At 44.2% G+C, this 11,103-nt stretch overlaps 1 protein-coding gene across 3 annotated transcripts in view; it reads left to right on the plus strand.

Moving 5' to 3' along the window:
* The window catches only part of g (adaptor-related protein complex 3, delta 1 subunit-like garnet), a 164,306-nt gene that overhangs the window by 149,223 nt on the left and 3,980 nt on the right, over positions 1 to 11,103 (plus strand). For all 3 annotated transcript variants that reach the window (XM_067786062.1, XM_067786064.1, XM_067786063.1), the window contains one exon: positions 10,911 to 11,043. In XM_067786062.1, coding sequence (XP_067642163.1) covers positions 10,911 to 11,043 — 133 coding nt within the window. The remainder of the gene's footprint in view (positions 1 to 10,910; positions 11,044 to 11,103) is intronic.

Raw genomic sequence — 11,103 nt, forward strand, 5'->3', positions numbered from 1 at the left:
GGAATGTTAACGGTCTGTCCGTGACATCCGGTTCAGCCGGATGTTGTTTTATTTTGTATTGATAAGCGTTTTGAGTCGGTCTCTGCGCTTCTGCCAGGTTTTTTGAATTTGACAGCTGCTCGTTTTGATAGGCATGATAGGAACATTTTTCTGCTTATGGCGCAGGAACAGTAAGGTTGGCAAGGACCCGCCCCAGCCGACAATGACTAGCCACTGTGCACCACTACATCATGCCGACCGCCTTCCTTACTGCTCCGTTGTAAATGCGATACCATAACAGATGGCGCCCAACGTGATTTGGTGCCCGAGGCGCTGTCGCGCTGGTCATTTTGGTCAACTTGTGAAGTTAACCATCCCATCAGTCCGAGGTGTGCAGCCGCAGGAGCAGCCACCTGCGTTGCGGTGGGATGGTTGGACGGATCAGGTTGTCCAGAATGATCATCGATGACAGTTGCTGAGGGCGCCATAACAGATGGCGCCCAACGTGGCACCTAAGGCGCTGGCCGCGGGGGTCAGTCGGGTCAACCTGTGAGTTTGACCATCCCACCAGTCCGAGTGAGCAGCCACAGAAGCTGCCACCTACGTTGCGGTGGGATGGTTGGACGGATCAGGTTGTCCGGGCTGGTCATCGGGGGCAGTGGCCGAAGGGGTCACGGGACTTCACGTCAGTCCTCCGGATTTTTTTGATTTCACCCAGTGAGGCAGTGCTGCACGCACTTTATTTTTTTTTGTAATTGGGGTTTTTTTTGTTTTCCCGGAAAGTTGTCTGCAGTCGGCATTGGAAAATATATGTCCGCTAATTGGGTTTTTTTTTTCTTATTAGTAAATTTTAAAAAGTTTTTTTTTGTAAAGTAGTTTTTTTTTTTTGTTATATGCCGAATTTTGTGTTGTCTTGTGTGAGAGTGTGTGTGAGTTGGAAGAACCCCAGCTCATCCCACGTCCCAGGTGGTAGATTCGAATACCACCTGGACTGTGACGGGTTGAGCTGGGATTCAGAGTGGCACTCCTTCCTGTCCCGCCAGACTGGGGGAGCGGTTCCGAAACCGCTCCACCCATTGCGGCGGAGGCAGGAGGGGTGTCCAGCGAGGATGGACGGGAGGCCTCAACACCCCCAACCAGTCCCAGGGGCAAGCCCCCTGGAGACTGCCCCTGCGTTGCGGCTGGGCGTGTTGAGACCGACCCGTGTGTGCCTGGAGTGACCCTAGTGACCCCAACCAGTCCCGGAGGGGGCCTTAAGACCCCCTCGCACTGCGGTTGGGAGCACTAGGGACATGTATGAATGAGTTTATGTAATTTTTTTTTCCATTTTTTAGTTTTGCCTGTATCCCGAGTGCCTTCGGAGGGGGATGTCAGCATTCCCATGAGTATTAGGACACATATTTAACTGAAAATTTTTTTTTTTTTTGCGATTTTTTTTTTGCAGTAATTATTCGCGCTCAAATTTTTATTTTTTTTTTCCTCCATATAATTTTTTTTTTCTAAGCGCCGTACGGGCATAAGTTTTGCTTGACCAAAAATTTTTTTTTCCCCCCTGAACATGTCGCGCGACCAGCCATTCGGGCATCAGGGCCGGAACACACCGTTCGGGAGCGCGGGGAATTACAGGGGAAACCCGAATCGGGGTAGCAATAATAGGGGGGCCTTCCCCAAGGCCAGGCGTCCCTTGGTGGTGCACACCCCAGTAGGGGGACATCGCGGAGATCCCGCGCTGTTTAACATAGGCTCGGACCTGAACGACCCGCGCGACAAAATAGACATACCCGTAAGCACCAGTCATGTGAACGTGCACGATATCTCGGGGCTAATGCCCAATGCGGCGATCTACGCACCCGAAGGAGCTGGTGCCTTACCCCCAAACCAGGACATAGGAAATTTCGGAGACGCTACAAGCGATCGGACCTTAGGAACGCAGGACGAAGCCAACCGTGCAGGCTCGTGGGTGGACGTGCTACACCAACTGTTTCAGGCTTCGCAGGAGGAAATGCGGAGAGAGATGGGCTCAATTAGATCCAACATGGCCCAGCTCAACGCCGCTCTCGAATCCACGCAGCAAGCGCACCAGCAACACAGGAACGCGAGTAGGATGGACCGTAACCCATTGCCATCGGGAGTACCACCAATGTACCCGACTCCAAGCAGCATCACCGTAAAACCGCAGGAGTGGAAAATCGCGTTCGACGGCAATGGCAGCGTAGCCGATTTTCTGTTTAAACTGAACACTTTGTGTGAGCGCACACAATGCCCGGACGAACAAATAATGGCCAGTTTCCACTTGTTCCTTTCTGGACGAGCCGAAGAATGGTACTGGCTGTTTACCAAACAAAACCCAAATGCGACTTATGCCTTCTTGTGCTACTCGTTAAAAAGAGAGTTTGGCACTTTGAAAACGGACCACGAGATCATGATGGAGATCTCCATGCGGAAGCAAAAGGCAAGTGAGTGTTATGACGTGTTTCACGCGGACATAATCTCCTTGAACGCGCGCTTAAGGGAGCCAATGTCAGAGCTTCTACTGATTGACATAATAAAAAGGAACGTCAACAGTAGCCTTAAGCTAATGCTTTTTAATGCGGACGTGAGGAACCTCCATGATCTACGCGATGTAGCACGCAGAGGTGAACAAGTGCTGAAAGAGAGCAAGCTGCTGGGAGCCATTTACCCAGGACGGCATGTAAGCGAGGCACGCGTGACAACCCCGGACATGAAGATGGAAGGCGAGGACGGCGAGATAGACCCGCAGATAGAGGCGCTGGAATATAGACGCAGCAGAAGACCGGACTACTCGGGAATCCAATGCTGGAATTGCCAAGGAATGGGGCACTCCTATATATATTGTGAGGAACCCATAAAAAGTCCTTTTTGTTTTAAATGTGGGTATAAGGGTGTATTCACCCCCAAATGCCCTAGGGACCATCGCAGGCAGGGAAACCAGTACCCGAGCGAGAAGGCGGGGGAACCTCGTTCGGCTTCATAGCCCCCACATCAGCCAGTGCTCGAGGCGTCGTCCCGTGCGCTGACCCAGAGGGCGAATCTCTGCATGGAGGTGGTGAGCTTCCGAGGTGCTGTAGTACCCTGGCAGAAGAGCCCTCCAAAGTAATAATAACTTACCCTGACAGTACAGACAGTTCTGAAGCCGAGAGTCGAACGTCCTCTTTCACGATGGGCGAGCAAATCAAAATTCTGCGACGCCAGCATAGGGATGTCGCGTGCCAAACGCAACTTTTCCCAACCCTAAAAGAAAGGGAGGATAGGTATGAACAATTGAGACATACCATTTTTGACCAATATCCGGTATCGGACAATATTTTGAAGTGTAGGAAGAGATACCACCGGAGAGTACAGGAGCGTAGACTGCTGCAAGCCACCACGTTAACGCTTACAGAGGACGAAAGGCCTTTAGTAAAGGCTAGAATTAAAAATAGTTTTCTTGTAGGGTTGTTAGACTCGGGAGCCAACGTCTCCATCTTAGGGAAAAATGGAGTAGAATTCCTAAAGGATAACGGCTTCGAATATCAGCCCTTACATGCGTTCGTATATACCGCAGGCGGCAACAAACAAAAAATTTTAGGCTCAGTATCTCTGCCGGTCACTTTTAAAAATCTCACAAAGATTATTCGTTTTTACCTTGTTCCCTCATTGCTCCAAGAAGCATACTTCGGGGTAGATTTTTGGAGAGCATTCGCGTTAGCTCCCGAAATATTCCCGAGCGTAGAGTGTTTAGAGACTAGGCTTGAAAAGGAAGAGGAACTTAACCTCCATGAATTGTCACCAGAACAGAAATCAGAATTGCGAAAAGTCATCGAGACGTTTCCTTCGTACGAGAAGTTAGGCCTAGGGCAAACTAAATTAGTGGAGCATCACATCGACACCGGTGATGCTGTACCCATAAAAAGCAAACATTTCCCTCTTTCGCCGCCGAGGCAAGCCGAAGCTTTTAGAGAACTAGACAGGTTACTACAGTTAGGAGTTATAGAGGAATCCAACTCCCCGTGGTGTAGTCCTGTAGTACTGGTCCGGAAACCAGGCAAAGTCAGGCTGTGCATAGATTCGAGAAAGGTCAACGCGGTGACTAAGAAGGATTCGTACCCCCTGCCTCATATCAACGGCTTATTGAGCAGACTGAAAGATACGCATTTTATTAGTGGCATTGATCTGAAAGACGCGTTCTTCCAGATCAAATTGACAGAGTCCTCGAAGGAAAAAACAGCATTCGCAGTTCCGGGGAGGCCTCTGTACCACTTCAAGATGATGCCATTTGGTCTGTGCAATGGACCGCAGACTATGAGTAGGCTGATGGACAAGGCGATCCCTTCGCGTCTGCGAGAGAACGTCTTTGTCTACCTGGACGATCTGATGGTATGTAGCACTAATTTTGAGGATCATCTAAAATTGCTAGCAGAAGTGGCGAACTGTTTGAGAGATGCAGGTCTGACAATAAATGTGGAAAAAAGTAAATTTTGTCAGAAAGAAATACGCTACTTAGGGTATTTGATAGGCAGCGGGTGTCTGAAGGTGGATCCGGGAAAAGTAGAAGCAATACAAAACTTCCCGATCCCTAAATCCCCTCGGCAAGTGCGTAGGTTTGTGGGCATGGCGAATTGGTACCGAGCATTTATTACCAATTTTGCTGACTTGGCAGGTCCCTTGACCGACTGTCTCCGCAAATCAGCAGGCCCGTTTAAACTCACTCCTGAAGCTATAGAGGCGTTCGAAAAACTAAAAGTAGCCTTGAGTTCGGCGCCTGTCTTGGCCCAACCAGACTTTTCAAGGGAATTCGTGATACAATGTGACGCTTCCAAAATAGGTGTTGGCGGAGTATTGTTTCAGGTCGATGATGATGGCGCTGAGCATCCAATCGCATTCGTGTCGAAAAAGCTGAATAATGCTCAACGCAATTACACAGTAACCGAGCTGGAATGTCTTGCAGCCATAATTAGCGTGAAGCGTTTCCGACCCTATGTCGAAGGATTACCTTTTCGGATTGTTACGGACCACTCCAGTCTCAAGTGGTTGATGACACAAAAAGACTTGAGCGGGAGATTGGCGAGATGGTCACTCCTACTGCAAAGATACGATTTTAGAATGGAACATCGTAAGGGCACCCTGAATGTAGTACCAGACGCGTTGTCGCGTTTTGACGCTGACGAGTTAACTTTCACTACCACACCCGGAGAAATAGACTTAGTCTCTCCCGAATTTACCAGCAATGAGTATTTAGACTTAATTCGGACCGTCACCGAAAACGAGGAGTCACTTCCGGATTTACGAGTTGTGGACGGTGTAATCTTCAAGAGAGTTAACTTTCGTAAGGGGTTGGAAGGGGAAGAAGACTCGCTGTGGCGTTTGTGGTTGCCAAAAGGGTTGACTGAGGAAGCAGTGAGATTAGCACATGACGCTAACCGGAGTTACCATGGCGGATGGCAGAAAACCTTAGAGCGTGTTAGGCAGAAGTACTTCTGGCCGCAGCAGGCTAAGGACGTCAGGGACTACGTCCAGCGTTGTGACACCTGCAAAACGGTAAAACCCACCAATCAGCAGTCGAGACCACCTATAGGGAGTACCTTTGAATCCGAAAGGCCATTTCAGCGGTTGTATTGCGACTTTCTAGGGCCGTATCCGAGATCCAAGCGGCGAAATCAATTTCTTTTCATAGTACTAGACCATTTTTCCAAATACGTTTGGCTAAAACCCATGCAGAGAGCTACCACTGTTAACGTTATAAATTACTTCGCTTCAGAAATTTTTCCGGCTGTAGGGGTCCCTGAGTTTATTCACAGTGACAATGGTAAACAGTTTATCTCGAAGGAAATGAACCAATTTTTTGCAAACTACGGGGTGACGCACGTGAGGACGGGGCTATATTCTCCCCAAGCGAACGCATCCGAACGCGTCAATAGAGAAATTGTTTCTAAGATTAGGATTTTCCTGAAGGATAAACCTGACCACACTAATTGGGATAAGCATATACCCGAAATTTTATCAGTTTTGAGAAGTGATTTTCATACGGCGATTCAGTGTTCTCCATACTTTGTATTATATGGCCAAAACATGGTCCAGCATGCCTCAACGTACAACATTTTAGGGAAACTCGACAGCCTTCGAGAAGACCAGGTTACGGTAGAAAGCCGAGCTGACAAGTTGACCAATATTCGTGAGCAGATCCGTAGAAATTTAGATCAGGCCAAGGATAGGGGAGCAATCACCTATAACAAGCGCTCTAGGCAAGTCAACTACAAGGAAGGTCAGGAAGTTTTCAGAAGAAACTTTGCCTTAAGTAACTTCAAACAGGGCATTAACGCCAAATTCTTACCGCAATACCTGAAGTGTCGCGTGCTTCGAAAAGTAGGCAATGCGTTGTATGATCTCGAGGACCTAAACGGGAAATTAATAGGTCGCTTCCACGCTTCGGACATTCGTCCGCAATGAACCAGAAAACGTTTCCTTACCGAACTACAATTTGATTTTTTTTATATACCCACCAATTGGACTTTTGTCTGGGCGTTTTGGCGGTCGGGGACATCTCGCCCAGTATCCTCCCCGAGCACTGACCTCATAGGATGTTCACACGCGTACTCACCGAGGACCGTGAACACCCTGGCAGTCCACGCTTAAGCCGGACTAGCCTTTCGGAGTTTGGACGAGTTCTCCCCATCAAAATGTCTATACTTTTTTTTTGTCTTGCCTTTTGTGGGGGCGATAACCACTAAAACCTTTCGGAGTTTTGACGAGTTCTCCATAACAAATGTCTACTTGCCGCAAAGCCCTTTTAAAACTAGGAAACGAAATTAATTCCCAAATTTGACTAAATTTTTTTTTGATGGACCTATGTTGCCCGGCTAGCTCGTAGTAGGACTTTGAGACTCTTATCTCAGGGGTGAGTCGTGCCCCACGTTGCTTGTCGTCGAAGTTCCCTGGCAGTAGCTTCCCACAGCTGACCCGGTTTCCTGTTCGCTTCATCGTCAGGTCTCCAAAGCGAAGCAGGTTTGTTACGGTCTGCTGCTACGGCATATGGCTGCGATCCACTTGGGAGCGTGTTCACGGGAACACACCTAGCGATGTGGCGAAGGTTGCGATGAAAATTATCGAAAACAAGAAGGAAATGACAGACCGGCGATCACTAAGGAAAAAAGATCCCTTTTTTAACTAGCACGTTTTCGGCAGACGACACGAAAAAGAAGAAAATTTCAATTAAGTGGATGGCACGCGTCCGGAAAGGCCAAAGAAAAATGAGAATACAGCAATAAGTGTGTAATAGATACTCGTGTGGACTTGGCATTTCAGTACAAGCCAACAAAATTTGAAACAAGTTGAAGAGACGATTAATTGTACTACGAAATTGATATCAGCAACCATAACCTAAAAGTCTAATGAGTTGTGAAGGCTTTGACTAAACTCCAAAACGTGTGCGTACGTGGGTCTCATCGTTGGAATTGCGTGTCGTCTATGAAAAACGGCAAACTCATACAGAACAAGTGGTTCCAACATATTTTTCCAGCTAAGTCTTTAGGAAAAGGCACTCCGTTCAACTATAAAAAAACAAAGAAAACTAGTTGTACACCAGGAAAGTGCAAATGAAGTAACAATATTGCAGAAGTTACGAGAAAGATATCTGCAACGTTATCAATCAATCTGCAGAAAAATAAATGTGATCTAAAAAGACAACATTTGAAAATCGTTTATAACATACTTCTCTGCTATTAACTATAAAAAGCAGAACTTATTCCATTTATGTTCAATCAGTCATCTTTTACTAAGTATAAAATATACGAATTTTGCTGAACGCATTAAAACAGCGAGGAGTCTCACTACAATTGAAAAGTTGGTTCAAACATTTGCAAGCGGTTAGGTGTACATGAATGTGGTTGCAGTAAAGTTACAACCACCTGTGGCACACACTTTATATGCTCATGTGCCCGTTGAAACGGCAATGTTAGCCACAACCCATCTATATGGTCCAACAACGACTCAATTGGCAACACCACCACCAGACTTACAGAAACCACCAGTTACAACAACAACAGCAGAGCCGTAATTACAGTGCGGCAACAATAGCGCCAACGAAATCGCGCGCTGCCACCATCCGCGCGCACGCTACCATACTCGACGGCGCATCGTCGCGCGCAATAGCCACCAGCTTTACTAACAACGGCAGCCGGGCCGCCAACTATAGGCCGCTGCAGCATCACGACGCGGACCGCAACAACAACAGGGCCCCGAACCTAGGCCTGTTGCAACGCCACTCACAGTAACCACAACATTTAGAACAATGGGTGAGTTCGTTCCATGTCACTGACCACTACACTCCACTTAAGTCTTAATATGCAGTACATTTCTTTTACAAACGCTTATTATAAAACCTTAGCAAAATTACTTTGAAAGCGCGAACGCAAGATTCAAACCATACGCAGGCCGTTCATGAGAGCGCAATTTTTTGTTGGGTGTAACCAAGCGAAAATTTTTTTTTGTTTCGTTTGGTTCGAAAATTACTGCTAACATGCGGTCCTGGTCTAAGTAACAAGTCGTAGCATACCTATAAGGTTCTTTTTTTGTATTTCATACACTCAAAAAAAAAAAAGAAAGGAACTAAGTATAAATACCTTTCCCCGTTTGGAGGGTTATCAAGAACTAAATGTAAAAAGGTTGCAATCAATAAAATTTTTTTTTCTATATACAATTTAAGGAAAATATATCCAAAGTTCTCAACAAAAACTCACAAACAAATAAAATAAAGACGTATAGAAACATTTAAGCATATACGTAACATATTTTTGTATTATACCTTATATAACACAGTTGTAGATGTACATACATACGAGCATATGAGAAAGAAATGAAAATATGCGAAAGTTTAAATAATTCAAAAGAAAGAAAAATTTAAGCTAATTGTATTTATTCTAGAGCTTTGCTTAATTTACAATTATTAAGAGATAAATATTGATGATAATGCTTTGATTAATAAAAACCTGGTTGAGATTACTGTTCAAATTCTTCCTAGTAAAGACCTTCAATGTGAAGAAATTGAACTTTCGGGAAATATTAATGAAAATTTAACAGAAATTAATGATGAGGATTCTAAAGAAGAATCTCAAACTAAAGCTTCATGTTCTGGATTTCCAAGTCTTCTTGATAGTTATAAAGCTGTTGGTAATAGTGTGACTCAAAGTGGTCTTCGTCGTTCTAGTAGATTAAAATATAGACATGACAGCTTTGATTAATTTCATTCATTATACGTTTCGAATATTAATAGTTTAATCTAAGTATCGACTTTATTGATTTTCTTATTTAACATTGAATAAAACAAAATGACTGGCGTCCTGTGGAGTAACTCCAGTATTAGCAATTTAAGTTAAAATAAAACAAAGAGTTTGTAGACATTTCAAATAAGTTCTTAGATGAGGACAGCTTGGTTGGCAATAACCACCTAAGAAATTATATCGAACGGTTATAAGGAATTTATAATGAATTGTCAATAAATTTAAAAAAAAAAAAAAATGGGAATGCTGATGATTCTTCTCATTTAGAAGGCACTTAGGGAACCAGGTAAGGGGCCACCGAAATTTTAGGTGCGTCGGTGGCCATGGTTATTTGAGGGTGGGATAAAGCACCGGGCGTCGCAACACCACCCGCGGCGCCCCCTATGTATATTCGGCCCTTTTCTTTTTTTATTTTTAATTTTTCCAGCCTTTTTGTTATTGGTTGGTTTTTCAGCGTTTTTTTTTGAATTTGATTTTCAGCGTGAGTAACCGGCCATGTCCGGTTCGGTAGTACTTTTTTGCGTCAGTTTTTTTTTGAATTTGAATTTAAATTTTTGGAATGTTAACGGTCTGTCCGTGACATCCGGTTCAGCCGGATGTTGTTTTATTTTGTATTGATAAGCGTTTTGAGTCGGTCTCTGCGCTTCTGCCAGGTTTTTTGAATTTGACAGCTGCTCGTTTTGATAGGCATGATAGGAACATTTTTCTGCTTATGGCGCAGGAACAGTAAGGTTGGCAAGGACCCGCCCCAGCCGACAATGACTAGCCACTGTGCACCACTACATCATGCCGACCGCCTTCCTTACTGCTCCGTTGTAAATGCGATACCATAACAGTATTATATGATGAACTTTCAAAGGATTCAAAAGGTTGATAAGCGCAATACAAAGCTTTATAGCTTCACAGCTTCCGGAACCCAACTATCAATCTAACCTACCCGAGAAGAATCCTGTTACAAATATGAATGTTTCACATTTTTAGCAAGCGAGGCTCTGGCGACGTAAAGATTCTCATGATACTAGGGAGCTTAATGACCTAAAAGCTTTATGTGATCATATTAAATCGTTCCCCAGATGGTCAGGCTTGTATTTTAATGGTGCTTCTTACCAGAATGTACCGGATCTATATACGGCAAAGGATTCCCAAAACCTTTGGGGAGTGTCCTTAAACTAGCAAACTTTGCTTTATATGTATGGTATGTTATTAATTATCGTAGTGCAAAGTACGACAAGTTTCAAAATTATTTTTAATATTCTGAATGGGTAAAGATTTTTTTCTTTTTGAGATTATAGTCCTGTGCGTTATGAGGGAACTGTCACATTCAATAACACTCTGACTACAGCCCGGCTAGCTTGGCAACGCTATACATTTTGAATTGACCGATATTTGACATTTCTGTTTTTATTCTTACTTTTCCTAATACATTAAATCACTTGTTGATTTGGTGTTGAGATAACATCAAATATTGTATTTTGCAAGTTATTTAATAAAGTTTTTAGAAATCACACTAAGATTCCTAAATATACATACAATTCACAGCTGCATTTTCAACCTGTAAATTTTGTCACATTTTTTAAAATTTCACACTCATCAATTTTTCATAACGCGCCTAAAGAAGTATAACTTCAAATATTTACATACTTACTTAAATTTCAGAGCCGAAGCCTCTTCATATAGTTAACACTACTATGGAAATGCCAGAAGGAGTAGCTCTATCGGATAGTGAAGATAAGGACTCTAAATTCGATCCAAACGATCCACATCGTGCTCTAAATATTGAATTGGATATGTAAGTCGCAATCATGTTATCTTTTTCCATTTTCTACTTCTATATTTTATTCTTAATTGG

Source organism: Eurosta solidaginis, chromosome 4 (genome assembly GCF_040869045.1).
Source record: "Eurosta solidaginis isolate ZX-2024a chromosome 4, ASM4086904v1, whole genome shotgun sequence".
NCBI lineage: Eukaryota > Metazoa > Arthropoda > Insecta > Diptera > Tephritidae > Eurosta > Eurosta solidaginis.